Source organism: Ips typographus, linkage group LG1, assembly GCF_016097725.1.
Source record: "Ips typographus isolate SLU linkage group LG1, UJ_Ityp_2.0, whole genome shotgun sequence".
Taxonomy (NCBI): domain Eukaryota; kingdom Metazoa; phylum Arthropoda; class Insecta; order Coleoptera; family Curculionidae; genus Ips; species Ips typographus.
In genome coordinates, this window is record NC_138422.1 from 3734214 (window position 1) to 3753155 (window position 18942).

At 33.4% G+C, this 18942-nt stretch overlaps 1 protein-coding gene and 1 long non-coding RNA gene across 7 annotated transcripts in view; one reads left to right on the top strand and one right to left on the bottom strand.

Annotated features, from left to right (window-relative positions):
• The window catches only part of LOC145736568 (uncharacterized), a 75738-nt gene extending 62975 nt beyond the window's left edge, over positions 1 to 12763 (bottom strand). The window contains exon 1 of the long non-coding RNA XR_014180021.1: positions 12699 to 12763. This is a non-coding gene — a long non-coding RNA (uncharacterized LOC145736568). The remainder of the gene's footprint in view (positions 1 to 12698) is intronic.
• chas (chascon) overlaps positions 1 to 18561 on the top strand; it is a 68600-nt gene extending 50039 nt beyond the window's left edge. For 4 of the 6 annotated variants that reach the window (XM_081990960.1, XM_081990939.1, XM_081990947.1 and 1 more), the window contains 13 exons: positions 4978 to 5065; positions 5121 to 5316; positions 5369 to 5556; positions 7884 to 8213; positions 8370 to 8652; positions 8707 to 8841; positions 8894 to 9045; positions 10797 to 10953; positions 13904 to 14020; positions 15327 to 15532; positions 16216 to 16409; positions 16470 to 16747; positions 17721 to 18561. In XM_081990960.1, the coding sequence (XP_081847086.1) occupies positions 4978 to 5065; positions 5121 to 5316; positions 5369 to 5556; positions 7884 to 8213; positions 8370 to 8652; positions 8707 to 8841; positions 8894 to 9045; positions 10797 to 10953; positions 13904 to 14020; positions 15327 to 15532; positions 16216 to 16409; positions 16470 to 16747; positions 17721 to 18078 (2682 nt within the window). In that variant the 3' untranslated portion in view covers positions 18079 to 18561. The remainder of the gene's footprint in view (positions 1 to 4977; positions 5066 to 5120; positions 5317 to 5368; positions 5557 to 7883; positions 8214 to 8369; positions 8653 to 8706; positions 8842 to 8893; positions 9046 to 10796; positions 10954 to 13903; positions 14021 to 15326; positions 15533 to 16215; positions 16410 to 16469; positions 16748 to 17720) is intronic. The other 2 variants (XM_081990952.1, XM_081990971.1) reach the window with 2 other exon arrangements.
• The last annotated feature ends 381 nt before the right edge of the window (positions 18562 to 18942 follow it).

The following is an 18942-nucleotide window of genomic DNA, read 5'->3' on the forward strand; positions in this document are numbered from 1 at the left end:
ATGTAAAAACATTCCAAAACATTATAAAACCTGTAAAATGCCTTGCAAAGCTTACAAATGCTTTTCAATTTATCTAGAAACTCTCAAAAGCTTCCGTATACTTCTAAAGCAGTTTAACACCTTCCAAATGCATCTAAAGTAGTCTAAAAAGGTTTTAAAACACTACAGAAACTCCAAAATATGTCTAAAGCCTTCCAAAACAGGCTAAAAAACAAAATTCACATGTTTTAAAAGCAGTTCAGAATCTTCAATGCTCCTAAAGTAGTCTAAAAAGATTTAAAAACACTACAGAAACTCCAAAATGCTTCTAAAGCGGTCGGAAGTCTTTCAAAACAGTCTAGAAGTTTTCAAAATCATTTAGAACAGTCTAAAAGATTCCAAACGCTTTTCAACTAGTCTAGAAGCTCCCAGAAGATATTAAAGCAGTTTAGAAGCTCCCAAAAAAAAATGTGAACCGTGTAAGAGATTCCAAATGCCTCTAAAGGCATTCCAGAACCTTCAATATGCTGTTTAAACAGTCCAAAAACCTTCCAAATGCTCTCAAGTAGTTCAAAGAACTTTTGAAAGTTTTCAAAACAGTCTAAAATGATCCGTATGATTCTAAATCGATTTGAAATCTTCAAAAAATTTCTAGAAATTGAACTCAAAAAAATGTTGCACCTCTGAAAGAGTTTTCTGCTTTTTTACAGATTTTTATGCTTTTTTGAAGAAAATAATTCTGCTTTTTAAGCGCTTTTTTTCACGACTTTAGTGCTTTTTAATCCGGACTCTAATTATTATTATTTTATAATAATAACCATCATTATACGCTCGTTGAAGAATATACTATTATACAATATTGTATCCATTTCGATTTTGTATGATTCTCAAAATGAAAACTGCTTACTTATATCTGAATACCTGAACATTAGTACAACGTTAGTCGGTATTTGAATCTATACTAGACTGCTGTAGAAATCATATAACATTATAACATATTGCAGGGTTCGTACAATTTTAACGCACAAATAACATAGTAATACTTAATAAGATATTATAAAGTGATAATTGCCTTAACTGTGCACCTAAATCTACCGTTCGGTTTTGAACAGCACCAGACTTCAATCTAGACAGTATATTAATTATCCTATAGACATAAAACAAACAATACGAGTAGCCCAGTTACGGTCCATATAAAGTAATACAGGAAAATCACGCTATCGGAGATTTATTGATCTTATTGTCACATGAATTCTCGAAATTCTTAATGGTAAAAGTAGTTTGTACGTAGGTACTAGCGATAAATTGGTAAGTAGGTGAATTACTGTTTATAGTTAGATAACACTAAAACCTGTTTCGATTGGCCTAGGGTGGTCAAAAATTCTTTTACTGTTAGGTTGCAAGAGTAATGATTTACCGATCGTATTATCTTTAAAACAGCAAACTTGGGAAATTAATTTTAGCGTTGAAACTTCAATTACCGCCTCCACCCAAATGGGCGGCAAAAAAAAACGCTCACGCAAGCAAGAACGGTATTAAAAGTCGGTTAAAACGTTGAAAATTCATCATTATGGTTGCTTACAGTGACAAAGGGAAAAACTACCGCAACCGCAAGAAAATGTCACAGACCTCAGATTTTGATCATTCCTCTTCAAGGTTGAACCGTTTAACTACGATTGCAACGAGTTAATATGTCAGATTAATTGGTTTTAAATTATCAGTTGTTCTATGATACCTGATTCAGAAAAATTTAACAATGAGATGGATTGTTTCTTTGTATTCAGTCAGGCTTAGAATATTGTCACTTCCTCTAGATTTCTTTAATCGCTGGTTTTTCAGTTAATGTTCCTTGAAGTATGGCTTAACTAATTGCCTTAATTGTTGGATTACACGGCTTTCATTTACTAACCTTACATTGGTAAGTTTTAGTGATGCTTCTGATATCCGCCAGACCAGAATAAAAAATCTCGTCTTTCTCGCAAAGAAAAAAAGGAATATATCTCACGGTTCTCGTAAGAATATTGCGGATGTAGTCATTTAGTCAAAATTGGTGCAACTTTTATAAAACAAATTAAGAAGAATTGCAAGTAAGGGAATCTGACTCAAGCAATATGAGCCGTACTATCCAAAATGTAAAGAATTTTTTGTTTTTTTTTTTTGGTGAGTTAATCAATTTAAAATGATGTTCGTTCGATCTCATCTTCGATGAGATTTTGATAAATGAATGGTTGAAAATAAAATAGTATACAAACCACGGTGGAAAGTTTAATTTCTGTCTCGAGATAAAGTTCATCTCCACTTCCTCTCGGCGAACTACCTAATTTCTCGACAGAAATCAAGCACTTTCCACCTGAGTATTAATTCGGGAGGTGACAAGTTTGATCAGTGCGACAGCAGAAATCTTATCAACTTAGAATAAAACAAAAAAAATACTACAATATCACTTTTTTCATTATGCATTTCAGATTGTTTTTTGCTTAGTTTTCAGTTTATAGGTGTACTAGCTAATAGGGCTAGGACGGTAAACAATTATGGTTGTTGTTTTTGTTTATTGTTATAATGAAAAATAATCATGTAATTATTGATGTTGACGGAAAAGGATCAATCTACTTTTGTGATTAATAAACATATGACAATGTAACTGACGTATTATGTTCCATGGAACTTTTCCGTTTCATAAATTCGATTTAAGATTAGTAAAATTTTCTGTTATATCTACCTGAGATGAAAAAATTAAACCCGTTTACAGCACATAACGATTTGAACGTCTTTTAAATGCAAATCATAAGATTAACGTAATGTGTTGTATTTTCTGTCTACCTTTTTAGGTATAATTACCTCTTATCATTTTTATCCCAACTATTGAAGAACAAATTAAGCGTTTTCCAACTCGGTTGACAACGATCTGGACTTATAGGTCGTTTATTTCAGTACTTGTACTAACGTAGTGCATTCTTCAATTGGCATCATACCGTATTAGGTAGGTTAGGTTAATCAATAGATCTTAAATTCCTTGTAATATGTAGATACACGTGTATTTATGTAATAAGTTGTGTTGGAAACACGATTTGTAAAGTCTTGTATCATCTCTTATTAATCGTCTTGTTAGCTACGTTGAAAGGTATTAGAAACGTATTTACAAAAATTCTTTGCAATTCTGTTTTTATGTTCTTGAGATAATGCTTTTGGAGGAACACCCATCAGTCATTTATAAGACTATATATTGGAAAAATGAGAGCAAAAAATAAAAATAAATCGTTTTCAACTTTCTTATGGAGGTCTCTTAAATTATAACTACATATAATTTTATTATTGAAAATAAAGGTTAAAAATGAAACATTGAAACAACTTTTGGGTAATTTGCTGTCATCTTTAAATTTTAGTTCCTGAGTAGATCATGTTGAAAGTATTACAATTTCGTAAAATGCTTGGACGCATTTTTCAAACGACGAAAAACGTATAATAAAATAAATAATATTTTCTAAATCTGACATATAAAGCGACACTTTTTATTATATCTTACAGTTGCACCGTAGATTAAGTATTACATTACGTAACTAGTAACATTTTACAACAAACACATTAATTTATCAAATTTGACAAAAAGCAATCCATTATTGCAACTTTTCTAGTAAATTAGGTTCCTGGTTAAAATGGTCATATTATACACACCATGAGGTCACAAAATAGAAAAAACTTTAGACGAAATACATTGAAAAATCACTATTTTGTGTATCTCGCATCCTTCTTTTTGCACATACAGAAATCTACTCCCTACACAAAATCGTACTTTGACCAAAAATGTTGTGCTGTAGTCTTTTTTTTTATAGTGCACCACTGCATTTTTTCTGCCACCGTTTTTGAGAAGAAGATTAAGAAAAATAGACACGTTAACAAAAAAAAAAAGAAAAGCCTAGGAGGAGCTAATTAAAATAGAAATCATATTTTTTGATTTTGAAAGCACTTACGGTTGTGTTTGCATGGACTTTTTGACTTGAATATAATTCAAGAGTGTGTCCTTGAATTTACAGCCTGATCATTAAGAAACACCCTGTATTACATACGCTAATCATCACACAACTTGACTCTAACCCACATGTTATTACAATGTTCTCTGATTTCTATCTCCTGCATGCATAATATCTAAAACCCGTAGTCAAAAAAAAAAACCGATTCAAATTTGAAGCATACATATTTATAAACCTGTCAACTGAATAACTGAACATTACTGCTAAAGCGGTATTTTGTGAATACAAAAACTATTCAAATTAATAAGGGTGTTGGCACCAACAATACCATTATTTGCAGTGCAAAACCACAAAATCGCTTTTAATTTTTTTGTCTTGATTTTGCAAACAAACTAATGCAATCCAAAACTTATCATCTCGAAACAGTTCTGCACCTGATTGTTAAATTCTTTAAGCTAAAGAAACATGAACAAGCGATATTATAATAGACATAACATTCTCTTTCATTCCTAGGTGACCATGAAGGTCTTCCTATATAACAGCAACGTGTAACGGGCTCGAAACCGACGACATTTCAAATCACATTAAAGTTCATTCCGTGTTATTATGGGATGATTCAAAAGAGCGCGTTTGCCCAATCTGAAATGCACGCATTAGTACTCTATTGTAAATTTGGCAAATAGTTGAGTAATAATCTTTGAAAATACCACCAAACATAAACGAAATATGTATAAGGATTTCTCATTAAGTTTTCATGACTGGTACAAAGCCTAATTGGTTTTTAAAAACTTTCTACAAAAGCATTCCACACCATAATAATTAACAATACATTTATGAATCCTGCCCTACTCGTTGTTGTCAAGTTTCAGTCTTTACACCATCGTTTAATGTGTTGTCTTTTCTTTTGATCTACCTACTAACCGCGATTATTTGGATTTTTCGAATTATGGTAATTTATACCGTTAAAATGGTTGACCACATCTGTCATCCACAACTGGTTAGACTAAATTGGGTTTTACTTTTTTTTCAGGAGTTCCTAGCGGCTGTTAAAAGTGGCAGAACTGATATTCGATCTGTTTTAAGATCTTCAGAGGCTGGCAGAGCTGTGGTATCCACAGGTAAAAACAAACAAAATGGCAATGATATATTAGTGTTAAATAAAACAATCATTAGGTCCTAGAGTAATAAGAGATACTTCGAAGAGCAAGAAAGTTACAGACACTGAAGATACTAGAGAATTAAGCTCCGTTCTTGCTGATGGGAAAATAGTGACCGAAACTCAAAGAACCACAGAACATGAAGAAGTAGATGATGATGAGCTTCCCGACGATGCTCCTGAACAGGACTACCATAAAGAGAGTTCACAAAGGTATTTAAAGCAACAATGGTTCATTATTAATTCTAACTATGTTTTTCTTCAGATATTTAAAAACCAGAGAACAGGAGGACGTGGATTATTTAGCAAACGGACGAAATATTGGCCATGAAATGAAGTACAAAACGGAAACGATGGAAATTGACAAACGAGGTGACGATGACATTGATTTGTTTGAATCTTTATCCACAAGAGCTAGAAGAAGGGGTAATCGCCAACCCCATAGATATAGAGGTATGAGAGTATACATTATACAAGGTGTCCCTTAAGCACATGATTAAGTGTACTGTTGTAGTATTTAGATCATTATAAGAAGTTTTGTTTTTTTGCAATATCTAGATCACTTTGAATGTATTTCAATGAAAGTTGCTCTAAACTTGTTTCTAAGAGAGGATTATGTTTTGATGAAACATCCGTTTTCTTAAACCGTAAACTTTCCACGTGATATTTCAAAATTCCTTTTTGTAGCTTTAGCCTTGTGGAAAAAGGTAAACCGTTTCGAAACATTTGGAATACCCTGTAAATATTATGATGCGTGCTGTCAAAAGCTTCTTCGCAAATTTGCGTATAATTTTCATACGTTTCTAAAGTTGCGTATGGTCAAAAATAGAGCCCCAGAACTGTAACGCCATAATGATGATAACGAACCAACTTTAAAATTTACTTAAAAAGTAGTCACAGTAATTTTTATTTTTAAGATTCATTCCAAAGTTCTCAAGATACTGCAAAAAACAATTTTTTTATTTTTATTTTGATCATAAGTAACAGTACAACCAGATGATTTCCCTGATCCTGTTTATGTTAAATTGTCATCTTTTGACCTAGAAATGTTTCAGTGTATCTTTCATCATGTGTTTACGGCAGACTCTGTATAACATGTAAGCACACAGCATCACCATGTATATAATGCACTACAAATTTAACTATGTGTAAAAATTGTAACTAACTTGAAACTGATAACGGACTTGCGTTACCGAATGGCTGTGAGTTGACACACAATGTAAGGCTGGCAAACATAAAATTAAATTAATATTGCACAAGTTCGCCACAGACGCACTACCTTTAATACAAGTAAAATCAATTAAGAGACTTTTACTTCCATTAAGATGCATAGATAACCGGCAAATACGAATTAAGAAATTCTGGTCAAATCTGATACCAGTACAAACAACGTGAATGACACTTCACGTGTTTTCATGGCCGGACTTAACCTTAGACTATAAGATTATGATAGTGGTTTTCTAAGAACTGTGAAAGAATACCGTTATATCACATTGTGCCTAAACTGAAAAGTTTTTTTTTGGAAAATTCAGAGATTATGAAGTAGAATAGATGTGCTTGCACTCACTTAAAGATCTTTGCTTTGAAGTAAAAAGAAAGTACGGTTTCATTAATAATATGTTGAGAAAATGGCGGCCAATAAAACCGAAATACCTGCTTTTGGAAAGGAAATAAGCGATCAAGTCTATTCCATGTATGCTAAGAAAGCATATGACAACGGCAAATTTGTAGCACAAACAATTGATTAACCAAGTTGAATTCTTCCTTGAATGAGCGACCCGTGTTTTGCTGTACTTTATTCCCAGTTATGATAAGTCTCTCGAATTTATCTTCATCTCAGCGAGCTGTATGACCAAAAAACTGAAGAATCCATGATTGATCAGGCAGATTGATGCTAATCTGGTTTCAATTTTCAATTCACTTAAAATAGAAACGTTAGTGCGATGAGGTGTCCATACACCGACGTGTAGTAGTAGTCAGTTATTGTATTCATGTAAAATCTAATTTTTTAAAATACCTTGACTACGTTTAGTAGAAGTTGCAAATGTGTGGTCATCTTGCCAGCAACTTTCTCAAAGGAACCTTTGCTGTAAATTGTTTTTACCGGTTACTAGTCCTTTTCTGTTTAAAATGATGTTTTCATTGGCAGAAATGGAAGCGTTAAAATGCTCTCCCATTTTGTCATTTAATTGATAATTTGCAATTGTTACATAATCTTTTTTAGCATACATTGAATAGATTTTGTCTCTTATGTTGTTTTTCATATATGTAGTTATTTTGATTTTACCGACCGACATTTTTCTAAAAATATTGTTAAAATAGGAGTCGTCACTTTGAAAGCTCTTAATGTTCCATCATATACACTGTTAAGTTAGCAATCGTGATGCCATCTTGAAACTACTATTTTTAGCAGCACATTTATAATTAGCATTTGGGATTGTTCATTGTAGCACGTTTTATTGATATTTATTAAAATCAAAGTGACTATAAATACCAACGTTTTTAAGAGACACGATGACAAATTCAACAAGTTGCCTTCTTGTTGCTAAAAATGTCCATTTCATGTATATGATATGCGAGAACCGAGAATTTAAAAAACTAACGTCATTTAAGAAAGGTAACATTCCATCGTTAGCAGTTTTTGGAACCTTGTTGGTAATGCGTTAATTTAAATGTGACAGAATGTACATATGTATTTCTTGAGATCGATCCAACTGCAATGCCAGACATATGAAAGCGCCAACTTGAACAACTTCAAAGAAAAACACTTCTCCTTCTAGGCTTAGAGCACGGTGCACAAACCCCACTAGATCGCAAAGATGCTTTGACACGTCGTCCTCTGGATTTTGATGCTGAAGAAGAAACGCGAAAGCACGAAACGTCGAAGTGGTTAGAGCATCATTTTGGTTCGGAGTCCAGGTCATCGAATTCTACTCTGGACGATGAAGAACAACCTCCAAAAACGAGTTTCTTTAATGTTACTATTAAGAGTCAACCATCCAGAACTGACAATTTGCAAAGGAATTTTAGTAGTGTGAATAATAGCAGTGCTCGGGTTTATAGTCCTGTTGAACCTGAACGGGATAGAAATCAGTTCGGGTACTATAAAGGTAATAGAGTTTATTATGCTATTTTACGAAAAGCCTCTCTTAAATGTTGATTACTAATTTAATCATCTGCTTATTTCACTACAACTAACAGGTAATGCAATTAACTTTTTAGCTTACTTAAACTTCACACTGTTTAATAATGGGTTTTACTTAAAGGAATATCAGAATGGTCGGAACGTCGTCAAGAGCAACAGCACCAATACAGTTCCCAAAGACAATCACCACTGCCATACCAACACTCACCACCACGTCACTCTTCGTCACCATACAACATGGACCGACCATCCAGATCACCGATTCCGGACTACGTGAGGTCAAGACATTCACCAAGTTCCGATTACAGGCCTCAATACTCACCTGTACCAGACTATAGAAATGGACACTCACCAAGCCCTGATTATGGCAGACCTGTAAAGATTTCCTCAGCTTCCCCCATTAGGTAATACTACTTATCAGAGTCTTAGTGCAACTGATTTTACTGATAATTTCATAGGGACTTCAATGATTCACCAACTCCTTCTCAACGAAAGAAAACGATTGATCGTAGAGAGAAGTATATAGATCGATCTGACAGACGAATTCGATACGATAGCGGTTACAGATCTACTGGACGACTGGAAGATTCCAGGTATGTTTTAAAGTTTTTCATATATTTGTTCTGCATTATGCCCTTTTGATAGGGATGATAGAATTGAACGAGTTGAAGAACCGCCACCAGACTATTCTCCACCCAGTCCTCCTCCGATGCCCAGAGAAGATAAGAAGCAATATCAGAAGACACGTTTTGCAGCGGATACAACTCCTGTGAAGGCAAAAAGTGGAAACATTATTGGTGAGAATATTTATGATAAATTAAAATTAAAAAGTAATTTAATAATTACAGTACCTATAAAACATTATAAAAAATAATGCCCTCACCTGAGGCCATTATGAAAAATAACGCCCTAGGGCATTATTTCTTAGATAATTGACCTTAATAGGTGTTGATAATATTAATTGATGAAATAATAGCCCTGTAGGACATTAAAAAACTAAAATTATAGTTCTATTAAATTTGCACCGCGCTTCGTAAATGTGACATTTATGTTTGTTTGTTTGTTTTCATCTGTAAATAAACCAATGTCATTTAAAGTGATACAATAGCTATTTATGTAACCAGTTACGAAAAGATCGATTTTGTGTAACGAATGAATGTTTGTAGGGCGAGCGCAGCGAGGTCCTACAATTTGAATGAGTTACACAATAAGACATTTTCCAAACGTGTTGCATACATGATTTTTTCTAATTTTGACCAAAAAGCGGTAAAAACCATCTTTTAAAGTGATTTAACAGAAATATTCACTTTCATAGCACCTTGTATAAACAGTGACAACGACATGTTATGATGGATGTTTCTAGGAAATGCATAAAAACAGGGAGTGATGAAATGAACATTTCATAACGTTACATAAAGTGATACTTTATGTAACTAGTTACATAAAGTAAAACGTTTTGTCACTCTAATCAGTTTTGAAAAGTGTCACTTTATATGCCAAAATTAGAAAAAATTGTTTTAAATCTCCAGTGAAAAAAATATTGTTTTTCTACAAACGCATTAAAAATTAAACTTTTAACACGCTACTGAACTATTAAAAACAGCGTTTTAAGGCACTAGTGCTTTGAAAAGGTATTTTTTTTTAGAAAAAGTATTTTATAAATAGCTATTAAATTGTTGCTAAGCGTTGTCTAATTGACTAATAGAACAACATTTAATAAAAAAAATGATGCCTATCCCACTTTGGAATGTTGTTTGTTGGCTATTTTTGCAAAGCGAAATAATTCTTTTCAAAAACTTGTAATATCCAAATAACCGAAATATGAAACTGTGTATCACTCCTTGTACCCAAAAAAAGAAACCGGAAGAAAGCGATGAATTTCTTATGGGCCTCAGGCACAGATACATGACTTTACAATTAGAATTCGCTTTCTAATAGCGTTTATACACAAAGATACGAATACATCGTGCTGATTAACCAAAGAACCCAAATTTGGTCAACAAGTTATTCTTTATGGAATTTAGCACGCATCAATATTGCCCAATTAACAACCATATAACCTCCATGAGGTTTACAATATCAATAATCGATGTAGATAGTTGCTAAAGATAAACCCAACCAATAGACAATTTATTACATATACATATACATATTTCCGAAACATTTATTAGACAAGTGTATCCTTCGCAAGCCGTATATTAAAACAAAACACGTTTTCTTAGATCTCTGTTAGAGGATAAATTATTTGCATACTTAATGTTGTTAGTCTTGTACAACATTAAATGCCGATGGCAGGACTTTGCATAGTTTCTTCCTTTAGATTTGCACTTTTACTTTTTGTTACCACGAATAAAAATTCAAGTATTATTGAAAATGTAAGTAGTAACTTTATTAGTCTGTCAAAGTTAAATAATTTTAATAACGCATCATTAAGTAGTTCTCTAAACACTTCTTGCTACATAGACTACTTGTATAATAAACTCTATATGTCAAACAACGCATTAAAAAAACCACTAAATTAGTAATCAAAAGTGAATTTTTTTTGCAGGCCAGTCTATTCGCAAGTTAGTAAACAAAATACGGTCCGCCAGTGCTGAACGTAAAGCCAAACAACAAAGAGCACGAAGATCTCCCAGCCCTTCGTATCAACCCGGTCACGTTATTGATAATATCGGTCATTCAATGGATAGACAACCCGTTCAGAGGTAAGTCAAATTTGTTCTTTACTTTTTCCTAAAAGCACACCTACATTTGCTAACTATATTGCAGCACAAGCAATCTGACATTTTAATTGTGATCTTGCGATTGAAGTTTAGTTTCCTGGGGCGCATCATCAATATACTTATACAATGTGTACAGCGTGTCTTAAATTCGATGGTCTTACGAGCTATCTTTAAAACTAACAAAGGTAGAGCAATGTGGTTTTTGCTATCCTGTGCTCGATTTTTGTGAAAGGAACGATGGAGCAAATACTTTCCACAGCTGCCCCCATTTCTGAGCTAAAGAGTGATTTTGAAAATATGATAATTTGGAACCTTCCTTCCTCTATTTCTCTTCATCTTTAACAATGCAGAAAAGCTACAAATGGCTTTCCATAAAAAGTTTAACGTAGAGGGTGAAAGTTTAACGAGAGACTAACTTTAGGCAAGACGGTTACTTGCCTAAAGTTAGTTATGTTTTTGAAGCCAAATTGTAACAGCAATTCAGGGAAAAGTCCAAAAGAGTCAGTCTTTCACTTTCCAAAGGTCCCTGCTGGAACTCAACAGGGGTTGAACGCTTTAAAGTGGAATGATTTTACTCCTACACAGTACTCATGGGTACAACTGCTTTCTAGTAGAGTAAACTTATTACTTGTTACATACACAGATATGTGAGTTACATTTTGAGGCAGCCTGCATTTTGAGAGCAACAAAACCTATACAAAAGTAATTTTGAAAAAATGATTTTGGTAATAACATAACTTTTGCAGCATTTCCCAAATAATACACACACCTTGACATTTTGGAAAAGGTTTTGCTTATTCCAAATCTGCAAAAATATATCAGGTGTCCCTTTTAAAAATAGCATATTTCGTTCATATCTTAATAACGATGTGTACCAGAAAAAAAACGGATTAGATATTTAAGTTCTACGTTAAATGTTCTATAGAAAATCATTTGTGGTTCTTCTGCGTCGCGAACCATAATGAAAATTCGAAGGGGGTTCCAAATTTGTCACAATCACCCTGTAGCTCAGAAACGAGGGCAGCTGTGGACAGTAGACTGCAACATCATTAGTTTCACAAAAATTGAGCACAGGTTCTATCCGCATGGTTTTATCTAGTTTTGAAGATACCCCATAAAACCATCAAATTTGAGGCATCCTGTACATAAAGTATGGAATGAAAATGCATTATTTTTTAAACGGCAACTTTTTTCGAAAGTTCTTTATACACGTCTACACCTATTTTTCCTTCCACGTTTTTTGACATAAAAGCGCTATATATCGGATGATGCAGAAATATAAAAATTGGTCATCAACAATTTGTATAAAGGGAAACCCCTGCATATTTTTTTGAATTTAAATGGTCGAAAAGACGCTAATTCCAAAAATATAACATACGTATGGTCTAATACTCATAGTTTCGAAATTAAAACCACTTTAAAAGTCTTATCAATGCCTCTGAACTGAATTTTATGTTGAATTTTCATTTAATTGACAAAAAATGAGTATTAGACCATAAGTGTGTATGTTATAAAATTTACAGCTTTCTGGTTTCCATTCTCATCCTGTATATATCGTTTTGATGTCAAAAAACTCGACTCAAGGCAAAATAACTATAGATCGCTATAGATCTGTATAAAAAGTTTTCAACAAAAGGTGCCGTTTAAAAAATAAATAATTTATTCTATAGTTTATTTACACACTATGTACAAACGTACAGGTTAGCAGGTTTGGAATACGTACTTACCAGAAAAATCATGACTATCGATGTTTACAACACAACCGATAACTTCAAAGTAACTGAAATCTTTTTCACCTGCTGTGCAAGTGGTCCTTATGCTATTAATGTGCATAAAAATAGTTTCAAAGTAGTTTTTGTATACCTCCGCGAAGTGAATAAAATTAGCGCTTCTTGAAATAACCAATCTGGTGGGTACCAAAAAATACTAATACTAATAGACTTTGAACTTTGAATGATTTACACAATAATATCCATGTAAATCTACTTTTTTTATTGCCTTTACAAAAGCTTCACTTAATGTTTATAATCCTTAAACCATCGCTAAGGAAATGTTTACAGTAAGTAGGAGCTGAGGTAATGACAATCCAGATGTCTTGTCTGAAATTCACGCCAATCTGTATAAAAATCTTAAGATAGTTTACATTTAAGAAACATGTATTACTAATGTAAATTGAAATATTTATGAGATTCATTTGACAATTTTTTTCCACAAATGAGCATAAAGCCTTAATATATTATAAGAGCAAATGCAATTTTTTTGTGGCAGTGGTTAAATTGAGTGGGGTTAGAAAGCTGTATAATTTGAATAAGATTATGGAATATTAGTCTAGTCTAAGACAATTTACATTCACGTCTACACGTTGAATGTTGTGGCATAAAATTTTGAAATATTCATGAATATATGAATTTTTAAGGTGATTGGTGTTTAAATGTATAACAAAAGAGTTACAAGTTTTTTTTATTGATCTCCAGGATGTAGAAATGTACTTTTTTGTACGACTTGTATAACTTTGAGTGTATACAGCACCTGTTTTGAAGGCGAGAAGGACTAGTTCCTGTCTAGTTTCTGGTTGCTAGAGCTAACAAACCGGGAAGTAAATTTACTTAGGCCCACTTGTACAACAGTGATTCAACCTTAGAACCTGGTTCAAGTCAGAAACGTCACTTTGACAGCGATGCAATTCATATGGAAAAGTTTAAGTACCAGTCGCAGTTCAACTGAACTTTTCTTTGAACTGTGATTGTACAACCGCACCTTACTGTTCTTGATACAAAGGCTCGGTTGTACATACAGTCACAGTTCACACAGGTGAACTATTACGTTACAGCATTAGTTAAGTAATAACGTTACGTATAAAATTCAGCATTAGTTAAAAATGCCCTAGGTTTGTTTTTACACCGTCATAAAGTGTTGTTCTTTGTTTTTACAGATACTATTTGGGAGAAGATCCATTTGGAGGAAGTATCTACGGTAGAGAAAACAAGTATGATGGTGTGAAGCCTGTTAGGAGTTCTAGAAAAGTGCGAGATGACGATCGTGACAGAAGGTAGGACCCCTAAATCATATACTTTTAGTTAGTATTCTTTTAATCTTTAAAAAAAAACAAAAATACATTCAAACCACTAATTTAAAAAAAATTAAAACCGATTTAATTATTATATCCTTACCACTCTAAACAAAATTGATGTATTTGAGACTCATTCCCAATCACTCACTGATAGAATAATTATTATTGGTGGTTTTAAAATATTCGTCTGGCACCTTGACGGTGGGCGAACAAGATGACTTACAACGTAATGCATATTTACCAGCAAAACAACAACAATCCGTCACTAAAAAATGTTTATTCTTTTATGTATAGCGTTTATTGATTAGCGTAGGCCGTATTTATCGCACTAAACAGCACATAATGCTATCATCATACATACGTATCAAGGTTTACAATTGAAAAGTTGAAAAAACACCCAAAGAGCAATACTGACCATCAGTTTAAGTTATTTTAGCTATATATAGGCAAAACTATTATCCTTCTGATTTGTAAAACCAAGGTCTGCGTTTAGGCTGGGAAACGTGAATTTGGTATGGAATTCTTATTATAGCAATAACCGTATAAGATTCTAGAGATGTAATTGTGATTAAACTTCTAACCAAATATTTAAAACCAAATAAATACTTGATGTATATTTTGCTAATTCAATAATAAAGCTTGTCAGAAATCAACTGGTTTGTTTTTTTTTCCTTTTGAAAAATGATGGCACTATGAAGTATTTTGTTTCAGTAGGTAGAAGCAACGCAAGTAAGTCAAAGCTTTTTACTAAATTTGAGTGGCGTTGTGTTTAATTTAAGCACAAATTTCACTAACTCCAGTAATAATCGATGTCTAGATGGATTTCTTAACAATCTAATAATCGAATGTTTTTAACCCACGTGTGTGACGTAACTACTACCAGCTTTTACCGCGATTTAGGAGACTTTTACACAGGCAAAAAAATAATAATAATAGAACGTGGGCTAAATATTTTGCTCTCCATTTTTGTCAAACAAGTTGGCAGTTTTAGCAAACACTTTTTACATCAGGCTTATTTTTACTACAGCCACAACTACCTACTAATTAACTATAACGTATCCTTGCAAACAGGATTATTTACGTTTTCATTTCCGCCCACCATTTTTAATATCGGTCATTTCCGTATGGTGACGCGGGGTCGACCACTGCCAAATATGGACCTCCTCTTAGTTGTTTTTTTTTGTAATGCTTAATCCCCCCTCTTTTCATTTCATTACTAAATTAAGGTAGCCTGTAATTTGTTGAAATTATTGTGAATAGTCATTGAATCAAACGCCTTTTGCAGGTCGCAAAGTACGCTTGGACGCTTTAGTAAGTCGACTAGCCGGTTAGTGAATAGGTCAGTAGATGAGGAAAGGAATTCCCAGACTCTCCCCAGACATCTTAATAAATACGAACCGCCCAATCGATTGAATGGAAATAACCGATCGAACAGCACCATTAACGTTTCGATTATCAATACTGTGACTCCACCAAGGATTGTTAACGACGGTAAGTTTGTCTGTCATATTTTCTTTATTTTTGTGTAGTGAATCTGCATTTTATGTTATTTACAAACTTATGTAAGCTTAATGTATTAAGCTGACTTACATTTCAATCGCCCCTTTTCAAACATCCTGTTTCTAATCTCATTTTTGAATTCTTCACAAGAAGGCTGGTAATTAAAGTTGATACTTCCCTATACCTATCTTGCACCGTTTCTTAGATATTTCATAAAAATGGAAAATTTGTCACCAAAACGGTAGTCCAAACATTAAATAAATTCTCAAGTTCTGAAAGGTTTGCTTATGTGACCTTTTGTTCTCAGTTAGACAATACCACTTGGTTAAAAAGTTCAAAGAGTGTAAATGAAAAAACCTACAGGGTAGTCAATATTTACCTTGAAGTCCGATAGATAGAGAAACTACCTTCGTTTTTTTTAAATGCAACCACCAATGTATTATGGTTTGTAATAAAAGAACATTAAATTTAGAACATTTCTAGGTATACTCTTCCTATACCTAACTTCAACCGTTTCTGACTTATCAAAATTTTTTCCTTAAAGTGCATATAAAATCGTACTCCATACTAATCTGAATACGGAGACATTTTTTGTGGAGAAGATTGTGTGTTACTCAGCTACCTCCTAAGTATTTTTTAGTTAGAACTGAGAATAACAGTAGCAATTTTGTTAGGACCTGCTAAACCAGCCCGTACTTATAAATCCAACTTGGCCAGAAGCAAAAGTCTTATAGTACACGGAGACTTGGATAACACAAAAACGAGAAACAACATGTACACATCAAATTCAAACATTCACAGGTTAAACGAAAACCCCAGCGGCCTCAAGAGTCCTGGACTGATTTCAAGCCTCAACAGAAGCCATAAGGTAATAAATTTATACGTTTGCGTCTAAAATCAATCAAGATATAATGACTTTTTGATCCAGGACATAAACAATGGAGACATCTACACGTCTCGTTTCCAAAGAAACGGCGACAGTGTGGATTCTGCTGGAAGAAAATATCCTGAGTTTAATAAAAGTTTTGGAGATCGTTCGGAAAATAAACGCGTGTACATCAATGATATCAAAAGCAATTCACCGGACTACTTCAGGACTATCAATGGGGATGATGACGATTGGCGGACCAGGAGTTACAACAACGCCACATTGAAATCGTCGTCGAGAAACTTTAATGGAACTTCAGTGTACGAACCACCCACTAGGTAACTAATTATATTTACTTAAAGAGCAACTAATATTGAAGTTTTAATAAGTAAAACTCAATAACAAAAACAAGCATGCATACTACATTCCTAACACAATAACCAAAGGTTTGCAATGACCACCCATTCTAGAACCTGTAAATCTGTTCATTGTGTAAGAACTAACAAAACGTTATAATTTTTTTATAACTTTATGATATTTTTTTGAAGTTTATTATTCTGTGACTGATTACATACTTTGATTAACCAAGTCGAATAATTTCAAAAAATCTTAAAGCTCACCAAGCTAATTCTCATCTTGTCTTTGTTACGACTTGTTGGTCATTTGCATACTACGCCACGCCATATAAAACCTGAAGTACCTAACTAAACAGAAGTTTTGGTGATGTTTATTATGTGGAGTAAACTACTGGTCCAGACGCTACCAAAAAACGCGTGGCAGTCTTAATCTATCTTATGTTTTTTGCATTTGAGAAATGTTGCTCATTGTCCTCTCTAGTAAACTACTCGACCATACCATTCGATTGGAGATAGAGTTCCCATAAACGCCGTGAGAAAACCATTTGGTTATATCCACGAAGCAGAGATAGTTTTTGTTACCCAGTGGATATACTGGTATAAAGGTTTTGTTTGTAGATTATCCAGTAACGATTAAAATAACGCGTTTTTGCATTGGTGGTTTCCAATAGACAAAACCTCAAACCATATAAGAAGAGGTATACTCAAACAAGCTTTCCTTCGAACGATTTTTCTATTCAATACTAAACTATAAAGACATCATGAATCATGGATAGATTTACATGAATTGTTGTCTTTATATTGGATTTTTATTGTTTCTGCATCTGCTTTTTTCTTTAGCACATACCTGTAATGAAAAGAAAATTATTCGAGGCTTAATTCTGTTAAATTTCCATGACTAATTAAATGGAACGTGATTCAACAACTTTTTCCTAACCCGATTCTTTATCTACAGGTTGCGGGATACTCACATCTCCACTACCTCCACACCAAGTCATTCAGTTTTACGAAGAGGCAGCGCCTCCAGCACCGACTTCTCCGAGACTTATCACACCACCACGAGAAACGACGACCCAGTGCGACCCAGCGTGACCAACACCGTGAAAACGATTAGCAAGAAAACTATTCCAAGTCGAGCTGGGAGAGGAATGGAAACCATAGAATCGAGTGAAGTGAAAAGCTTCACTAAAAGCCACTATAAGAGCAGCAGTCGGGGAGATTCACCACCAGGAGGAGTTAAATACTACGAGAGTGAAAGGCGCTATGACAGTACCAAACCTGTGGTGATTGAGGTTAAGAATTATAAGAACTAAGCTTTAGGGTAGTGTTGTGTCAAATCGGTACTTAAAACATTATAGAAAGTAGAAGTTTAGCATGCATTATGTATTTATTTAATAGGTACGTTTAAATCTGGTATTTATGCTAAAATTTGTCATGTGCCATGGTTAGTGTGGTGTTGTTTTTGTAGTGAGACGACATTTTGATTTAGTTGCCATTTTTGCAAAATTTGAAAATTACTGTAAATTGTACTAATATTCTAGAAAAAAAAAACTAATCAGCTTTTATACAATTTTTCTAACACTCTTTTGAAATATCTACATAATAAGCGTCTAGCCGCTAAGTATGAACAGATTAATTCTTATTACTAGAGTAGATTTATAAAAGTTGTAAATTATTCCATAACCTTTGAAAAGTAGTGCTCAAAACAATTGTACATAGTATTAGTTTTGTAAACGGCAATGGATTAATAACAAACCTGAATGAAAACAGTTTAATAAATTTTTGACATAACATCACTCATCTGTTTTATTGACCCTATGTTTAGAGTAGAACATGCAAATAAGCGAATTACGTAACATTTGGCAAACCTCCATCATCACAACTGTATGATTTAAATGCAGATTTTATCTGTGTCTGAGCTTTTGGCGCCGTCTAGTTATTTTATCATGTTGTAGTTTTTTTTATAAATGCTAATAAATTTTTAAACCTTAATTGCTGACATGTTTGACGTGTTACTTGTTTTCAGTTAAAATTATTATTTTGTAGCACAAAGCTTCGAACATTTTTGTAAAAAAAAACCTGGAAAAATTATACTTCGTGAGGGTAGTCCCCTTGGTAGTAAACACCATAATATGTATATTCATACAGTTGTATTTTGAAGTTGTACTGTGGTTGTA